Source organism: Equus asinus, chromosome 28, assembly GCF_041296235.1.
Source record: "Equus asinus isolate D_3611 breed Donkey chromosome 28, EquAss-T2T_v2, whole genome shotgun sequence".
NCBI classification, from domain to species: Eukaryota; Metazoa; Chordata; class Mammalia; order Perissodactyla; family Equidae; genus Equus; species Equus asinus.
The window spans coordinates 30,590,179-30,610,616 of NC_091817.1; the positions used below are offsets into that span (position 1 = coordinate 30,590,179).

Here is a 20,438-nt window from a genome sequence, read left to right on the forward strand (position 1 = left end):
GAGTGATAAGAGAAATAGGAAAGGTTAGTGCAGAGTTCCTGGAGCACAGAGGAGGAAGCATCCAAGACAGGCTGGGGATGTCCAGCAAAGCTTCACCTAAGCGACTTCATTTATGGTGAGACTTGAAAGAGGAAGAACAGACAGGTGGAGTACATTCCCAGCAAGTGTGGCATATTTACACAACTAGAGGTGGTTTAAAGTTCTAGAGTTTAAGGTTTACTGTAGCAAGAGAAAGGATATGATGGAGGGAAAATTTACAGGGGGTAGATTTTATAACTTCTTGCTCACTAAGCTATGAAGTTTCAGTAAAATTCATAGGAAATGAAGAGCCAGAGAAGAATTTTAAGAAGAAAGAGACAGCATCAGGTATGTTTATTAGCAAGGACTGAGTTAAGTGGGGGCAAGCCTGGAATCAGATAGGCCTGCTTGGAGGCTACCGTGACAGTCACAGCTCCTCTGTAGATAGGTCACTAATAGCCACTATCAAAATTAGCTGTCCTTCCTCACTACAGCCACCTTAGGAACTATGTCTGATTCATCGCTAAAGCCTTACTCCTAGGGCCCTTCCTGGCCCACAGTACATGAGAACAGCTCATTTTTCCATGATTATGAAAGATAAAAAGAGGAGATTAAGATGAGGAATGAGGAAATACCTAGTTTTTGATGAATGTCACTGACACTAAATATGGAAGAAACATCAAGGGCAGAGAAGGTCAAATGAAATAAGGAAGGTGCTTCATGACATCTAAAGGGCTTCTCTTCTAATCTGTTGACTTGCAAATCCTGAGTATTTTTGTTGTTGTTATAATAGGAACTTAATGCAAGCTCCTGAAACTGTCCTCTGTTGCTTAAATGACTACACAATGTTTTAATAATAAAGTGACCCCATGATGTGACAGGCTTTCATCTTTACTTGAGAAGAACCATTGGAAAGCATGTGGCCTTGGGGTTCTAGGAACCTGGGATGTGTTCCAGTTGTGTCCAGCTTTCGGTATTTCAGTGTCTTTATCTCTTAAAATAGCAGCTAAATCTGTGAATTAGGAATAACGTAATAATTGACAATTTCTTTTATAAAACAGTAATAGGATTATGTGTCAAATATTCAGGTGTTAAGATTGTTCTCCTTCCAGAGATAAAGTTAAGCATTTAATCTCTACCCCTTGCTTTTTCCTCTATATTTTATCAAATGGTCATTGTTTGGAACAAGAGGTTTGGGAATTAAAAATATGAGGTTGAATATTAGGATATTGCAACTTAATTAATTTGTCAAATCATTAGGTCAAAGGGTAAAATTATACTATCTTCTTGTTAGAATCCAAAAGTTGCCTGTGATAAATATTGAATACTCATTTTTTAAATAAAATAATAATGGGAAAGGAAATTTCCTTTTAAAACACACTCAAATGCACACACCCCACAATACGGATCTTAATTTTAATCTAACAACTAATGTTATGCTTAATGGTGAAATGCTAGAACTAATATCCTCATTATAGTAAAAATTAAGCCAAGAGTGGTCATTATTATTGTTATTATTTAGCACATATTCTAAAAGTGAAAATCTATGCAATAAGACAAAAAAAAAACCCAAATATTAAAAAACGATGAAGCAAATTCTCATGATTTTTTATATAGTTGTCTCCTAGAAAATCCAGGAAAATTAGCTGAGAAGTTATATCATTTTAGAACAATGTCCAATAATAAATGAACTAGTTAAAATAGCTATTTATACTAAAAATAGTCACTTAGAAAATATAAGTTAAAAATCAACTTTACAACAGCATTCACAATATAAAGTAGCTAAGCCATAAATTTAATAAGAAATGTATGGAGTAAAAATGAAGAAAAGGATAAAACATTCCTGATGGTAAGAAAAAGAGAGCTCATTCAATGGAAAGTCAGACCATGCTTCTGGATGGGAAGAATATTTTAAAGTTTTAGTTCTTAAATTAATCCATAAATTTACTAATGGATTAAATAAACAATAAAATTCACAAAGGTACTTACATCAGGCACCTGAAAAATAATTCTAAATTCTTTCTAGAGGAACAAAGAAACCAAAATTTAGGAAAGAGTAATAAAATGATAATAATGTGCAGAAGGCATCTGTCAGATTTGAATATATGCATGTATGCAACCATTAAAGAAAAATATGATATTAGTACTAGAGTAAATAGAATGAGAAAAACTGAAAGTCCCCCAAAATCGTAGAGTATGCAATGCAGATGATATAAAGATGGTGTTACAAAGCAGTTGGAAATGACTGATTATTCTTAAATAATATTTAGGAAATGGCAACGCATGGGGGTTGTATATTTATTTCACATGGAGAAACAGTTGAAATGGGAAACATGATAGATAAGAAGGAAGAAAAGAGAGGTGAATATTGATACCAATTTTGGATAAAGAGAGCCTTCCTAAGGATAATAGTAAACAGAGAAAAACTGATACAAAAAGTGCAACATCTATACTTAAGAACACAGCATCATCAGAACTGAAAGGAAGTTGATACACTGAGGAACTCTATACAATAGGTACAATAGGTCAAAGGTTAACAGCTTTAGCAGATGAAGAGGCTTTACAAATCAATTGCAAATGGATGAATATACAATTCAAAAAGTGGGTAAAGGACATGAACAGCCAATTTATAAAGCAAAAAAGATGAAATGGGGGCTGGCCCGGTGGCATAGTGGTTAAATTTGCACACTGTGCTTTGGCGGCCCAGGGTTCACTGGTTCAGATCCCAAGAGCAGACCTAGCACTGCTCATCAAGCCACGCTGTGGTGGCGCCTCACATATAAAATAGAGCAAGATTGGCACAGAGGTTATGTCAGGGACACTCTCCCTCATCAAAACAAATAAATAAAAGAAGAATAAATTAATACTTATTTTAAAAATCTTAGCTTTATTAGTAATGAAAGAAACTATTTTAAAATGTGATTATATTTCACTTATCAATTTGTCAATGATCTAAAAAGAATAAAAATATCTAGAGTCAGCTTGAATGTGAGGAAATAGGACCTCACCTATTTTACTGATGGTACTGCAAATATTTTTGGTGGTCAAAATATTTCTGATTGGCAGTTTGTCAATTAACTATCAAAAGCTTTTGAGCCAGTAATTCCACTCTAGGAATTTATCCTTAAACCTCAAATAGAGATTCGGCAAAGGTGTGTGAAAACAATGCACTTACACAACAATAGTCAACTGATGTCAGATAGCCTTGTAGTGGATGTTAGGATGATATTTAGAGGAAAATGTTGACATGAGCAGACTGATGCTGAAAAGTGTGCATCCCATATTACTAAGAGGGAAAAAAATGGCCATGTATTTTCTGATAGCCTTTTCTAAAGATCAAAATAGAGGCCAAGAAAAAGTCTGGAAGGGTCTAAAAACCAGCAGTGATTATTTCTGGATAGTATGTTATCAAGTTATTTTATTATCTTTAATTTAATTTCTGCTTGTTTGTATTTTCTAATTTTCCTACAGGGAATATATATTATTAATTATGCAGTAAAAGAAAATTATAAACTCTTTTGCAAATATATTTTACTACAATTATTATGGCTGTGATGAAAATTGAAATTGAAGCATGGTTTGTCCTTCTCTGTTCATAGTCTCCCTTGAATCCTAGATTGATGAATTGAACTGAATGTCAGATTTTTCCTCCTTTGAAGATTATTATTATTTGCTAGGAGGTAAACAAAGATTTTTTAAACAGAATTAACTAGAAAAGACATGAGCTTTGTAGTCATAACATAGTGTTGGATACATCAGACAGAACCCTCCAACTACTCAAACTCTTTGGTCTAATCTCACTTATTGGCAGCGTGACTTTGGGCAAGTCTCTGAAGCTTCTGATAGTCTCAAATTCCTTTCTCATCTAGAAAATGGGGATAAAAATATCCAATGTGTCTACCGCATGGGGCTGTTTAAGGAATCAAGTGAAACAATCGCCAGGAGAAAGTTTTATAAACCAATGAAGAGCTAGCCAGATGAGAGGAGCTAGTTCATTATTTTTTTCTTTGCACTTTCTTATCCATTACACATTTCTTGTGTTTTTAGAGATGCCATAAGTCTGATATTTTCAAAGTAAATACATCTCAAAACCTGGACGGATCAGCTCTTCACCTGCCCCAACAGCACCCTTGTTGGTATTAATAGCCCAAGATGGGCTGTGTTCTACTTTCCTGCTGCCTGCTGAGTTGTCTTTGAAGCTCGGGCTGTAGATGGAGTAAGATAAAGTGAAATAAAATGCTTGTGTGTATTAAGATGGCTTCCGTTATATTTCTAAATATGCCAAGTTTAGGCAAACACAATCCTGATTACCTACACGGCATAATGGAAGCAAACACTCAAAGAGGAAGAAATCTGAGGCTTTTACTCAGCATGATATAAACCATTATCTCATGTTTTCTATGGAAAACAGTCTCAGCCGAGAAATTTGGTAACTCAGTAGGCTATTAATAGGATGGAGAATGTGATTACTCCTTTTGGATTACTTCAATATGTAATTACTTTTAGGAGCTAGTAGAAAGAAACTCTATTAAATGATAATTATAGGACTGTTTTTGCTTTCAGGTTTTGTAATAGCTCTAAACATTGGAGTTTTCATTAGCTGTTTGCCATAGTTAATAAAGTCATTTTTCTTAAAAAGTAGCAATTCCCTGGAAAAGTGGTAGCTCCATGTAAGAATAGTCTTTTATAGGAAAGGACAGGGAAGATAGATTGTGTAGCAGGCTGGCTCATCCATGACAATACAATCTCCTTGAAAAATATAGATGGCATCCCCAAATATTGCAACAAAGTGAAATACTTATAACTCCCTAGAGAACAATATGTCTTAGTGTAATGTTTTCAGAGAGTTAACAGCAACTCAGTATTATCGCACACATAAAAAGAAAGAAGACAAGGCAAATGATGCAGGGGAAGTTTGCACAGTAAGAAAAGCCTAGAAACACCTGCTGTGTCAGGAGGTGTCCAGTGATAAACAGGGATGTTGCTGGGAATACATCTCAAATGTAAGTTGAGGATTATATGAACACACAGGTAGAGTTTGGCCACAAATATCTGAGAAAACATAATAAAAGAGGTGGCAGCATAAGAGGTATGTGAGAATACCAGAGTTTTCTGGACAACAGAGTCAATCACCCCACTATTGGTAAAACTAAACGTGTGCTGACGTTCTTTGTTATTCATGTCTTCTTCATCATAAAACTACCATAAGCCTATGCTAATGGAGCAATCTATCAACCCAGGATGGGATCAGAAATAATTTAGGAATTAAGAAATTTCCAAGAGTGGAGGCAGGGATTCTCATGAACTCAAAGATGCATGCATATCTTAGAAAGTATTATGAGAACACTGTTTATACCACTTTGTTCAATTCAGCTCAGGAAATGCTTATTAAATGCCCACTACATGCCAGAGTCTCCCTGCTTTGGAGAAATCCACCTTTACGAAAAGAAATTCCCATATTATGTACGTGTACCACTGGAGGTACATGTGCTCCTAATTGAGTACCACTCATCTGTCTTGGTGCAGAATTACCATTTAAGGGGCTTAAGGTGCTCACAGGTGCACATCAACCAAAGCCAACACGTAAAAGAAAAATCCTAGATTAAATATAAAATGAAAGACCTCCACATAACGTTTCTATTTCAAAATGATGGGAATCATTTACAAAGTGAATCATAGGTTGTTTTGTAGGGTTCCTTTAGAACACGTGTCTCCATATAACGTCCTTCACACCTAGGCTCTCAAGAACACGTCCACTGCAGAAAACAAAGCAACAGGAGAGAATGTCCGATAGCATCTAAGACATTGTACCCCACAGACTCATTTGATATGTGCTTGATTTATAAGGGCCATAATTAAACGCTCAAATCAGTTCAAGAAATAATAATAAAGTGTCAGATCATATCTTCCCAAATCCAACAAGCAATGGGAACACTACTCTGCTTTAACAATTAACCTACTAAGGTACGGTAGTTAAGGCTGTAACTTCTAGCCTCTGACTACCTGGGTTTAAAACCTAGATCTAACTCCCATGTGGCTGATTGACTTTGAATAAGTTACTGGATGGTTCTGTGCCTCATTTTCCTCACCCTCAAAATGGGAATGATAATAATATGTTTTCCTACAGTGTGTTGAGAGAATTAAATGGATAGAGTATGAGAAGGATCTTGGTATGGTGTCTGGAACATATAGCTACTGGTATTTATGATAGTGGTAACAGTGATGGGGAAAGAAATAATAATTATTAGATTAATTTAAGATCCTATAAGCCTGATCTCAGTTACTGGGAAAGCAATCAATCTATAACCTGGTACATAGCTGGCATGTGGCTAATGAAAACACATGTACTCAAGAGGACTATCTTTTATTCCTTTGTCGAATGATGACATTTGTCTTCCTGTTTCTACAGACCTGCATTGTCACAGGTTTCTAGGAACAGGTGCAGACCAAAATAGTATGTACAGGAGTCAAGAAACCTATTTTTTGATCCTGATTCTGCCACCAACTTTGTCAAGGGACTGCATTAGTTTGGGCCTATACAACAAAAACAACTACTTCCAATAATTTGTAAGTCTAGAACCTCCTTGACTGATGCAATAAGTAGCAATCACATGACATTTTGCCATGATTACAGTGGCCAAACAATGCTTTCTTCCTGTCCTTCAGGCAATAATTCCACACCCACCTTTGGGTATCACGCTCTGTGCCCAACCACACTGCATTAAAACTGGGCTTGGATGGGAAGGCCAGCTGAAAGATTACATTGCCTTACAAAGTTGAACTAATCTCTTTTAATGCTTTACTTGATATCAATATTCATAAAGTCATGCTTCTCCTCAAGGGTTTGTCAACCTCTTAAAAAAAAGATAAATGAAGTTGTTTGCATATTGACCCTGTAAGCTTCCCCACTTGGTTTTCCCACTGCTTCATGAATATCAAAGCCAACAAAAAAAAGTGAAATAAATTAGACTCACTTATTCATATGCACCACATGAGCCCATGTCTCAAAATAAAGGTGGCATTATTATTTCTTGTTTGTTCTTCAACAGAAAGGCATTATTAAGATTAGGGAAAATACTTGTGCTCTGCAGTATAAATGCCATTAATTTTCCATTTCTACTTCTCTGAATGCATAGGAACTTTGGTACGAACCTCTGTTGTCTCTCACTGTGAAATTTGGATTGTGAATGATTTCAGGGGGTAGACTGAAGATAAATCTTGGTCCGTTGGCCGTGTCATCCTTGTCATCTGCACTAATTGTAACAATTGGCTGAAAGAGAAAGGTGGCCCATAAATAATCATGCTGACATTGGCACATCATTTATTCAAAAATTCCTGGCTGGCAAAGCAGCTCAGTTTTAATTAGAGAGCATAGCTCCAGAGCTAAACTAGGGCCCTGAAGCCTTCTTAGGCAATGGGATGTATCTCCAGGTGATGTTCTCAAAACCAAACTCTGTTTCCAAATGCCTTGCTCATAGCCAGGGGAGGGGAAGCAGCATTACCTGGTTAGAAAGTGGCTTGGTCTGATCACTCTCACAGATGAAGCCTTCATAAGGGGCAGCAAACTTGGGAGCATTATCATTGACATCAAGGACCCTAATGGCCACTGGGACTTTGGCTTCCTGATGCACTTTGTCTGGAAGGAGAGAATTCAGAGAGTCAATGCAAGGGAGGAATCCACATTAGTCCAAGGTTACTCTTAGGAAAGAGTAAGCTACAGCCACTCATTCGGGCAGTGCAGGGAAAGGCATCATTGGCACAAAAGCCATCTAAAACCTGAAGTATGCTAGGCCCAGTGTGAGGGAAGTGTCCTGGAATAAATGTCAGTATTAGACTAGTAAATTAAATCGCATCCTTTCTGGTAACTCTGATGCTGAGGTTTAATTCCAAATGCTTATAATGGAGCCTGGCCCTCCAGAGTGTGGTCCATAACAGTGGTTCCTAAAGTGGGGTCCCCAGAGCATCACAACTCTCAGGGAACTTGTTGGAAATGAAAATTCTCAGGCCTGACCCCACACCTACTGAATCAGAGGCTCTGAGGGTAGGATCCAGAAATCTTTGTTATATTAAGCCTTCCATGATATTCCGATGCAAGCAACTTTGAGAACCATTGGTCTACAGGTAAACAAGAACCCACAAATCTCAGCTCTAAGGATTCTGCTGCTCTGGGTTTAAACAAAACTGAGCAACAGGCTAAAGTGGGGAATCCTTCAGTAACCGTTATGAGTTTCAAGCTGCTGAGGGTTATCAGCTCCCTTGCCAGTTCTGCCAGAGAAAATGAAAATATCTCTATTTGCTTATATGTCTTCCTAGAGAGATGACCAAAAATAAATTTTAAAGATTGAAAAATATGTTTAAGACTAAAAAATTCATTCTATCTCAGCTGTCTGTCATTTTCCAGAATATATAGTCTTAAGGAATAATCTTTGGTAAAGTAGAATCAAAACCCTTAGGAGAACACTTACGGATTTCTGCTGCAAAAACCGATATGTTGAGCCAGGCAGTTTCCTCTCTATCCAAAGGTTTCGTAGTTTTAATAAAACCATCGTCTGCATTAATAGTGAAAAACCTGTCGAGGTCAGTATGACGATCGATTGAATACCTAAGCAGAATGCAAATGAGGCAATTAAACCGAGACATTCCAAGCAGCTTAATATTTGAATATTTTCTCCACGCTATATTTAAAGCAACTTTTTCAATGAATTGCTTGAGCTAGGTTTTCTCTTTAATCAAATTTACTTTTCAAACTTCGTACATGAATCTTTTATAGAAATCATTTTGCCACACTGGAATTCTTTATTCAGTACAATGAATGAAAGAGCTATTTAGCATATTTGATTGAGAAGCGTAATAACATGTTGCATATTCTCCATATTTACTACAATCACCCACCACCTGAATATTTATGAAACTGCATTTGGGAAATGGGTTTGCCTTGCTCCCAAACTACTCAGAAAGTCACAAAAGCATCAAATCTTTGCCAGATTTTTGCATACAAAATATTAAATAGTTTTGAGTTTATCTAAATTTACCATCAAGGATCATTTATGGTTTTAAAAAATCAGTTTTCTCCTTATTTAAAGAAAACTCTGAGTATACTTTGAGTGAATTTATTTAGTTTATTTGTTTAGTTTTAGGGGTTCTCGGGTGGCTAGCTTCTGAATTCCAGGGGGAAATATGCAAAGCAAGCTTGGCCACACATTTGTAGAGCATTCTCCTCACACTTCACTGACTCCAGGCTCAGCCTCACAACATAGCCAGAGGTTTTAGCTACTCCTGTCCACCAGCACATTTGCTTGTTCCTAACAAAAGCTAAAATAATTTCCAGAATATTACCGGAGTATATTTATGGCAAAGTGGGAGGGAGGTGGGGTAAGAAGAATGACCTTTATTGAGATAAAAGGGAAAATAACTTGCCCTGGATACCCAGAGAGTTATAAGTATTGCTGTCCTGGCTTTAATGAGTCTGTTGAACTCCAAGGTCCTTTCCCGTTTCACTCCACCAGACCAACTCCAAAACGGAGAAGAGCAAAGATGATTATGTTAACTCGAGTAGCATGCTGGGCTTCATAACTGGGTAGTTTCCTGCTCTTCGAGGGCTTATCTGGGTTTTCCTAAAGTTTACAAAATACATATATCTGAAGGCATTGATTGAGGGTCATAAAAATCCAAGAATATTAGAGGTAGCAAAGACCATGGGTATCACAGGGTTTAAGCTTCTTAATTTGCAAATGATGGGATTTGAAATGGTGTATATCTAGTTTCTTGGGGAGCCAATATTAGAACCCCAACCTTCTAATTCTAGATCATGTTCTTTCCAGGAAAGAGGAGCTGCGCATCAAGTAGCACTTCACAGTATGCAAAACATGAGCTCAGCCATGATCCCATTGGGCTTCACAGTTCCCTGTGGGAAGGGAATGAGGAGTCCCCTCCCCAGGGAGGAAGCTGAGGATAAACCATCAGACACCTCATTAACATAGGGAGAAGCTCAATAACCGAGCCTCAGCAAGTAGCCCTGTGTGAAAAGGAGGCAAAAATAATAGAAGACCTTTTCCCCTGCCACCAGGCAGTTTGCTATCTAGTTGACATGACAAGACACACTCAGGGGAAGAAGGATAATTAATAATTCAAAACATTATTTTATAGAAGTGAAGGGCATGGATTTTGGTTTTGTAATGTACGAGGTACAAGTTCATGCTCTACTATCTATAAGCTGAGTGATACTGGAAAAGCCATTTAAGTTCTTTAAATCTCAGTTTATTTATCTTTTAAACTTGAATATTAATTGTACCTAACTTTTAGGTTATCTGTGAGAATGACACAAAATAATAGATGTTTGAGATACATAACTTAGTGCCTCACATATGGTTAAGCTGTACAACAAATAATAACTGTTATGATTTCTGTTGTTTCTGGTGCTGTTACATGCTGTGGATGGATCACGGAAGCTCTCAAATGTCAATCTACAGAGTGTGCCCTTCATCCTACAGCCAGTGAAAAGTCATGGAAGCCCTTTGATCAGAGGAACAAATAAATGGAATCTGACTATCAGGGTGATTAATAAGGTGGAGGGGGGGCAAGATGGTCTGAGCAAGATAGAGTAGAGGAAAGGACAAAGGAAATTTAAGGATCTGATGTAGTTTTTAAGGAATAAGGTGATAAAGGAGTTAGGAAAGGGAGTGACAGACGGAATGGAAGACTAAGGGATGAAGAAAGCACCAGTAGGACTCTGTGGGTATTTGCAGATCTGTGAAAGGCTGGTGGAGTCCTGAAGAGTTTGCAGCTGAGTATCAGCAAGAGGGAGACATTGGGAGATACAAAAACAAAGTCCACTTAGCAGGAAGGAGAGGCTGCAATTCCACTAGGGATGTGCTGCCATGCTAACTGAGCAAAGATTCCACTCTATCGCAGGTTTCAGAGTCAGGGGTGGAGTCAGCCTTTTCCAAAGTATGTCTCAATAATTACGAGCTCAAAACTATGTTTTGAATGAATGACCAACCTAGTGAAGGAAAAAAATAAGTGGGTGAAAATGCACAGCAGTCAACAGAATAAGTACAGAAGTAGAAGCAGGGAGAAAGATCGGCCTAGAGGCTGAGAACCTGGAGCATCAAGTTAATTCAATCCTGGCATGGGTGGGAACACTCTAGGTGAGAGAAGAGAGAGAAAGGCCAAAGTTAAAAGGCTGAGCCCCAAGGAGCCCCCAGTGCCTGGACAGGGATCAATGACTACTGAAGACGCCAGGTATGGTGCTGTCTGAGGCATGAAGAGGTTACCGCCAACGAGGCTAAGAGGAGAGAATATTTCAGGAAGATAATGGTAAACAAAAGTGTATCTAATGCTATGGAGTCTGAGAAGAAAGATCTGCAATATTTCCACACAGCTAGGAGTTTGGGCGACACTATAAGGCCTCATCCACATGTACAAGGACATCAATTTCCTTAAAAGTGAAGATAAGCAATCAGGAAAGTAGGTAGTGTGGATCGGAGGCTCACTGAACAAAAAGGGACCTGAGAGGGTGAGGCCAGTTGGTCCAAGGGTGGTACATCTTTGGACAATTATAGACAAGGAAATTGCCTACACGCACAGGACAACTACCACTGAAAACATGACCCAAATAACCAACTGCAGACGTGGATCCTTGGAGACAATGAGGTTCAGAGGAAAGGAGCAGCTGTTTTTACATCACTACTTTTCTCAAAAGTTGCTAATGCACCTCAATATTCTATGCCAAAGCTAACTCATTTAAAATTCCCATCATGAAAGTTTTTGAGTAGTTGAAAGGTCTTACACCAATTCTCAGTCATTATGCGATGTATCTTCCTGCACAGAGAGAACACAGTACTCAAATATTCTTGGGAAATCTTTTCATTAGTGGTTGCTGGGCTAAAGTGAAAAGCTCAAAATGGACTCAAGGCAGATCTGGGCCAAAATCCAGTCTCCATTACTGGCTGCCCATGTGACTTTAAGGAATTCATGTCATCCCTTTGAGCTTCAGTACTTCCATTTTTTTGGATCCTGATGCAATCACAGCCTCAAAACATGTCTGAGTATTAATTTAAATAACTTAGTACAAGTTGCCTGAGGCCTTTGTTGATGCTCAATAAAGGATAATTCTCTTCCTTTCTCCCTAAAGGAAAAAAGTTCTAGGGTTTAAAGGTAATGGTACAAAATTTACATTTGGGACTTTCTTCTGGCCTACCAGCATTTTCTTCGGTGTAAACAGGAAAACTCCATAATTCATGACAATTTTATTTCATACTCAGATCTGTTTACTTTTTTTCCCTGTCTTTATTGAGGAATGATTGACAAAGAAAAAATTGTCCATATTTAATGTGTACAACGTAGTCTTTTGATGTAAGTATAGTTTATGTAATGATTACCATGATCAAGCTAATTAACATATTCTTCACCTCACTAGTTACCAGTGTGTGTGTGTGTGTCTGTGTGTCTGTGTGTGTGCGGTGAGGGTATCTAAGATCTACTCTCTTAGTAAATTTCAAGTGTACAGTACATTATTATCAACTATAGTTACTATGCTGTACATTAGATCTCTAGAACTTATATATCTTATAGCTGAAAGTTGTACCCTATGACCAATATCTCCTCATTTTCCCCACCCACTAGCCCCTGGAAACCACCATTCTTTTCTGTTTCTCTAAGTCTGACATTTTTAGATTCCACATACAAGTGATATCATGCTATATTTGTCTTTTTGTGTCTAGCTTATGTCACTTAGCATAATGTTCTCCAAATTCATCCATATTATCACATATGGCGGGATTTTCTTCTTTTTTTAAGGCTGAATAATATTCCATTGTATGCATATACCACATTTTGCTTATCCATTCATCCACTGATGGACATTAAGTTGTTTCCACGTCTTGACTATTGTGAATAATGCTGCAATGAACACGGGCATGCAGATATCTTTTTGAGATATAGCTATTATGGAAAACAGTAGAGATTCCTCAAAATGCAAATGGTGACTTGATTTGTTCTGTGGGCTGTAGCTTATCAACCCCTGAACTAGATAGACCCATCCCTGACCCTTTTTGAGCGTGTTGAGGACAACGCACAATGTACGGTGTCACTATGATGTAGTGCGGTGAGGTGGAAAGGGATCTGATCCATCAGTAGGGGGCCCTGGAAGAACTCCTAGAGGAGGTGACGCCTAAGTGAGGATGGGAAAAACGAGTACCATGCAGCAAGTTGGAAGAAAGAGAGAGAGAGCTCCAAGCAGGGGGAAGGACATGTGAAGAAGGTGAGGAATTTGGAGGGTGCAAGCTCTACTTCAGAGAATGGCAAGTAGCCCAGTCTCGCTGCGAGTTAGAGTCTGATGTGAAGGAGGAGTAAGGCAAAAAGCAGAAGAGATCAGTAGGACACAGCAGGAACTGGGGTGGAGAGGCTCGAAGAAGAGCCTTAAGCTAAGAAAAGAGAGTTGAGACTATTTGGGGGATAAAGGCAATGGGGAACAATTTGATCACTGATTTTTCGTTGTTGTTTAAGTGAAGTATGATGTGATATTTGGATGTGAGTTTTAAAACGATCAGTCTGGCTACAGTTGATAAAAAGGAAAGGAGACTGGAGGCAGGCAGACCACGAGGAGACAGAGAAAGGAGTCCAGGCAAGAAAGAAATTATGGGAATGGCCACGGAAGAAGAAACACTTGCTATAATCCAGTCCAGAGCAGGTGTCAGGCAACTATGCATTTCTGCCCCATGAATGTCTGGAATCTGAGACTCGAGCCTCCTTTTTATCACCCTCTCATCTTCATCAACAGCCTCACTGGTCCTTAACTCACTAGGGAAAAGGGATGCAGGGGTCTGAATCACCTTTCTAGCTTGCTTTTCTAAGTCACAAAAATATATTCATAGTAACAAAAGCACCCTAAGTTTGTTTGGCACTTTGTTACCTCTTCAAAGTGTTCAGCAGTGGTTAGATAGAACTTGCTTTCCTAGCTTCCTGTTCACTGGCTATGTCATTCTAGGCAAGCCACTGTGCCTTGCAGGGCCCCAATTTCCTCTCCATGTAAGGGATAATCATTCTTATAAAATAAAGTTGAGGTGATAAATCAGATCATATGTCTAACACACCCAGTAGAGTAACTGGAGCGTAGAAAGGTATTCAATAAATTATAATTACTATAATTATTTCACAATCACTATTTATACTTCACCTGAGGCAGAAAGGCCCAGCTAAGGGTTATATCACCGAGTAGACACTGGGAAATCTGTTCCAGAGAGAAATTATGCAGCTTGAACAAACCTATCCAACAAGTTAGTAGCAGATGTGGAGTAGAACTCATGTCTTCTAAATCTCAATCTTGTTTACGTCACATTGAACCTGATCATCTTGGACCCTTTTTGAAACTGAAGGATGTGGTTCCTGCAAGGCTTTCCTAAAACCTCTTGCCTCTAAAATTGCCCATCTAGGCTTTTAAAATAAATCTGTTTGTACCTTATCGCGCTGTTGGCAGCATCAGGGTCTTTGGCATGTACTCTCCCAACCACGGTGCCAGCGGCTGCATTTTCTTGGACTTCATGGATGTAACTTGGGGCCAGGAACATGGGGGGCTCATCAGCATCTTCCACTGCAATCTTGACTGTCACGGTGTCCTTGAAGGGCCCGTTGCTGATGAACTTGGGGTCGATGTGCACGTTGGCTGCCTCTACCTTTAAGCTGTATGCTCTTTTGGTTTCAAAATCTACAGGCTGGCAAGAAGGAAGAGAAGATTGAAAACCAATTCCTTGAAAGAATAATGGAAGAGAAAGACCTGATTGTTTTAAGGGCAGAGTGAATAGTTCCTCAAAGAGAGAAAATCAGTGTCTATTCAATATTCAATTACCTGAGCCATTTGGTCAGAAAATCAGACAAATCAGTTGCTGAAACTTGGATTGTGCTTATTGGGTAATTCTAGGAGCACAACAAACACAGAAGGACCACATGATCTAAAATCAACCTCATTCTAAATAACAAGATTAAGGCTGCCAAAATTGGTCACTAAAAATCATCTAAGGAAAAGAATTAAAACACTACAAAAATAAATGCTGTGGTCCAATCTGTAAAGTACTAAGAATCTTGGTAATAAAAATACCCGCTGAATTGGGCTGGCCTGGTGGTGTAGTGGTTAAGTTTGCACACTCCACTTTGGCAGCCCAGGGTTCATGGGTTTGGATCCTGGGCACAGATCTACACACTGCTCATCAAGCCATGCTGTGGCAGTGTCCCACATACAAAATAGAGGAAGATTGGCACAGATGTTAACTCAGGGCCAATCTTCCTCAAGCAAAAAGAGGAAGATTGGCAACAGATGTTAGCTAAGGGCCAATCTTCCTCACCAAAAACACAAAAAACAAAAATCCCTCTGAACTTCAGCCAGAAAGCAAAGGGATGTCTTGTTAGATGACTGCTCCCCTCCACGCCTACACACATCTGGCTTAATCAGACTAATAGCCTCATTTTTTAAGTTTCTGACCCAGCACTTCCCAAAGTCTGGGACTTTTGCTGGCAGTGCCCCATAAGATGACTTAAGGTGGTTTATGGGTAATTTTGGTGGGTGGGTTTGTTGAATGACATTAACTAACTTATTGACACAATTATTCCTCTTGCAATTCTTGCACTCCTGAACACATCAAGAAGAAAATCTCAGTATGGTGCTAATTTTTAACATATCTGTTATGCTTCTCAGTCTCCCTTTTGCAAGACTACGATACAATTTTCTAGCTAGATTCTAACAGCATTGTTTTGTTTTGATTGTGCTCATTTCTACATTACCTTCCATTAATGTCAAGTGATAAGGAGGATGCGAATAATGCTTTCTTGATATAAGACATATGGGGGGGGAAGTCCAATCATAAACAGTAGAGATTTTACACAGATATGAAAAAAAATTGAGAAACAGCATTTGCATGGCTGCAGTTAATGGGAGATTTATGGTAAACACTCCCTAATTTTGAATGAGAGGAGGTACAGTGAATCAATCAGCAAAGGATGAAAAGTCAAATTGTAGCAGAGAAACAAGCCCTCATGCCCAGGAAACAGAACTTTCTAACTAACACTCTGGATGATGCCGAACTACCAAATGTTTGGAAAGCGTTGGGTCTTTTCGGGCGAGCATCTGCCTGCCACGCTGCCATCATCTGCCCAGAAAACACTTATGTTGAATGGGCACCTAATCATAGGGCTTAGTCCTGACCTAATTCTACAGAACTCCAAACTAAGGCTGATTCCATTTTCAGGAAAGTTAAACACGTTCAACTTTTTCCATCATCTTCCCACCCCCATCTTGCCAGAGTCAGAGAACACTCCCTCTTCCTGTAGCGAAGTCTGCCCCAAGCTGCTCCATCATTCTGGGACTCAGTAGTTCCTTTGTCCTTCATTGGGTGACTGAGCAGCAGAAAGGAGTTATATTTATAGATTGAAGGTATGAGATTGTTGTGATTTCTCAACAATCTCTGCAAATAATAGACAAGATAAAAAAACTGGAATATGATCGTTCTGAGATCAGGTAAGGAGAAATTTTTAAATCTCAGATACTCTGTTGATGCTCCTAGAGCAGAACCTTTGGAACCTGGTTGAGGCATATGCCTAGGGACCCAGAGTCACGTTCCCACTGGAACGTTCCATTGATGTTGAGGCTCATACAGTCAAGCTGCAGTTTGACTCATACTTTTCAGATCCCAAGCAAAGCTCCCCAAATCTTTGCAGACACTTGTCTGGAATGCCCTCTCCTAGTTTGGTGAGATTTTACTAAGCCTTCTGGTGTCAGCCCAAGCTGTCTTGCCTTGTGACGTCCTCCTCAGCTCCCCCAGGCAGATCTGCGTGGTCCCTTAGCTGTCCTTCTGTAGTTCCTCATCTCCCACCCCTGCTAGGTGGGGAGCATCCCAAACGAATCTACTGAGTCTGGTTGATCTTTGCGTCCCCACTGCCCAGGAATGACTGATCATATACACCAATCACTTTGACTGAACGGGGAGCAGGGCTGATGGAAGGATAACACATAAGCATTTAACTACAATTTATTCCCTGCCTCCTTCCAAAAAAGCTTTAAGGTAGTTTCCCATGTGAACATTTATATCCATGTTATGAGTAGTTGAAATAAAGCTAAATGAGGCAACACACTGCATAAGCCATAAAAATCTTAATACCCCCTAGGTTACTAATCCTACCTCTGAAAGTTCTCCCTGAGGGATCGATTCAACAGAAAACCAAAAACAAACAATATTCAAAAATGCATGATGTTTGTTAGATATAATAGAGGGTTCTATCTAATCAGGGGAAATGTACACACGAAAGACCAAATCCAACTGTGAGATTTTATTAAGGAAATAATAGTCCATCAATAGGATGGGATGTTATGCAGTCGTTAAAAATGATTAAGGATATTATGTAACAGCATGTAAAGTGTTTACGATGTGACATTAAGTTAACAAATGAGATCACCCTATGATGGCAACTGTGTGAAGTGTTATATATCCACATCTACATACATGTGGATGAAGAATAGAAAGAAATAAGGAGACATCGAAATAATTTTATTAAAATAGGGAATATTTAAAATGTCTTCTAATGCTTACACACATTTGGAACTTTATGCCGCAAGTTTAAGCAAATGTTCTTTTACAAATGAAATAACATTTTACTCTGTTTTAAACCTAAACATCAGTGCTTTGTACAAGATTATTCCTCTGCCTGGAATAAACACACTCAATTGGGGAAAAATGTGCAAATTAACCATATTCAGAGTTCGTCTGTGATGTGTGAGTTCCACAGGGTGATTTAAATGTTTCAGGATTTAGAGAGACAGTGTGTGTGTAGACCCTGAATACATCGAAAACAGGTGACAACCTTAGCATAACCAAGTACCCAATTACTTGAATAGCAAAGAATGAGAGGCAGGAATTGCTATGTCAATGCTCATATGTCAGTGTCAAGCAGGAGGGATACTAATATTAATTAATGAGGTAAGTTGACAGCTCTTTGCTACACACAATTCACACAGCCACTTTTCCAGAAGAGAAATTAGAGGGAGGGAATACCCCAGCCCCTTGTGGCTGATATTAGGCTTCTGTGGCTATACCATCCATCGTCACTAGTGTTGACTTCTCCCATACCCAAAGTTGACCCCAACTTCCATATGCTTTTACGACAGAGACCTCCTTGGTTTCTCTTTGTTCTATGTCCCATAATATTTCTCCCAAACCCAAAGAGGCTTCCAAATGTGAAAAGTCAGCTTCCTAGAACACATCTTTCCCTTCTTCCCTTACGGAAGGATTCCTTCCAGGAATCTTCCCACACCCCACCCGTGCCCTCTTCTCCAGCTCCTGGCCTTGTTATTGATTCTTTAAATTAATTTTTTATCAGTGTTACAGTCCAATCTTTTCCATTGCACCAAGGAGCTTAATATTCATGCTACAAAACAAAGTTGAAAATGAATGCTTGATTAAAACCAAGGTAATCCCATCATCCAATTCAGATTTAATGCTCCATATACTTTGATGATGGAGAGGTGTTGATTTCTCAAGTGGCGAATCAGGGGGGAAAACCATTTTAGAATATACTGGAACTGTTTCTTCATTTGAAAGTGAATCCTATCTGGCTTTCTTTTATGAACCTTTCTGGTCCAGCGGTTTCCAAAATGCCTTGAGAGGGAAGTTGTTTCAGAACACCCTAGGTTTCAATTCTGTGTCTGTAAATTGCTAACTGCGTGATTATGACAGGGTCAAATTATTTAATCCGTCTGAGCCCCAATCTCTTCATAATTAAATGGAGATAACACTGCCCATTGGGATCACACTATCGACTTTACATGATTTTCGTGAAAAAATAAGTGAATGTTTCTAAGAGGCTCAGGCTTTATTTGGACAATATTTAGTATTGAGTAAATGCTAGATTTAAAAAAAACAAAACAATAAACCTTCTTGGTTGTGAATTAATTCCAAGGACACATTTTCAGTGACAGTTTAACTGACTCTGGGAGAAGGTCCATTATTATTATTTCTCAGGTTCAATTTTGAGAGAAAATCAAACAGAGGATTGGTTCAAGTTTCATAGAGTGTCCAGCAATGTAGTGGACCCTGGATATCTGAAACAGGAAAAGTTCTGAACAGCTCATATTAACAGATTCAGCTTGGCAGATGTAAAGGGGGAAGGCCATGCACGCTCCGGGCTATTCTCCAAAATTTTGATTTATGCAGGCGAAAATTGTGCCAAATCATATAAGAACTAACTATTCATCTCAGCTGGGCATCATCAGCCCCTTTCACCAGCTCCCTCTGCAGCAACAGAGAGGAATACAGTTCTGTCATCTCCCTAGAGCTCAGAGCTCAACTGCAAAGTCAGGTCAGCCCCCAGTTGTGCATATTCTCGTTTCTTAAACTTCAACTCCCCGTTTCCCGCAGTGTTGCCTTGACAAAGCCAGCCACACCACTGACGTGTCTGATTCCTCACCCTGACTCACCTTTTTCAGCTTCACCACGCCCTCCTGTGTTTCATAGTCAGTTGTGATTTCAAACAATTCCATACCGTCTCCGTCAACAATATTGTACGTGACTAAGCCATTTTCTCCAATGTCTGGGTCTTTAGCCTTCACTCTTCCCACTTCCTCCCCGGGGACAGCTGCTTCTGACACAGACATCTGGTATACGCCTAGAAGAAGAAGACATCTATTTTTATTTTCTCTTTTATTTGGCAGCTGTAAAACTTTAGATTTCATTGAATCTCAATACATTTCTCAAAGGGTTTGAAATTGAACTTTCTATTGTTCGAAAACATGAAAGCAGTGGATGGCTGGGAGGAAGATCCCACATGGTCTGCTTGTCAAGGAAATACGTTCTACAAAGGATGATGAAACAATATCGGGGTCCAGGGTGATACAGTGGGGTCACTTGCCATGTATGAGAAAGGAAAACAATGCTCAGTTATATTTCCCATCAGGATATGATGGAAGACCCTGTAGGTCTTTATACATTCAAATAGCCAAGACTTCTTTTCATGTCTTCGGGATGGTCCATAAGTTATTTCCAAGGTTCACATATGGCACTGCCCAGGTGCCCAGAAAAAAAAAAAACAAAAAACCTTCTTTTTTTAAAAGGCTTCCATAGCTTCATATTTATTTTAAAATCAAATGCAAATTTTATCCATCAAGATAATGGCCCTTTTAGCTCTATATTTGACACTCCTCTTACCTTACCTCCATCACCATTTGATTAAGCCCTGACTTAGTGGGAAAGATTTCTCAGTGTGGCCTTCCATATATATTCATTTCCTATTTATTGGGAACCTAACACATGCCGGGCACTGTCCTAGCCCCTGGAGACTCAGGAGTAAATGAAACCGTCAACATTCTTCCCTTAAGGAGGCACACTGAAGAGAAAAAAGCAAATGTATACATACTCTGATGTCACTGCTGGGAAGAAGAA

General features: G+C 39.0%; 1 protein-coding gene across 1 annotated transcript in view; it reads right to left on the reverse strand.

The window, feature by feature from the left end:
• Window positions 1-20,438, reverse strand: part of CDH11 (cadherin 11) — a 145,459-nt gene that overhangs the window by 11,863 nt on the left and 113,158 nt on the right. Inside the window, exons 7-11 of the mRNA XM_014854450.3 lie at window positions 19,478-19,665; window positions 14,476-14,729; window positions 8,484-8,620; window positions 7,521-7,654; window positions 7,171-7,288 (exon numbers count right to left, since the gene is read on the reverse strand). Coding sequence (XP_014709936.1) covers window positions 7,171-7,288; window positions 7,521-7,654; window positions 8,484-8,620; window positions 14,476-14,729; window positions 19,478-19,665 — 831 coding nt within the window. The remainder of the gene's footprint in view (window positions 1-7,170; window positions 7,289-7,520; window positions 7,655-8,483; window positions 8,621-14,475; window positions 14,730-19,477; window positions 19,666-20,438) is intronic.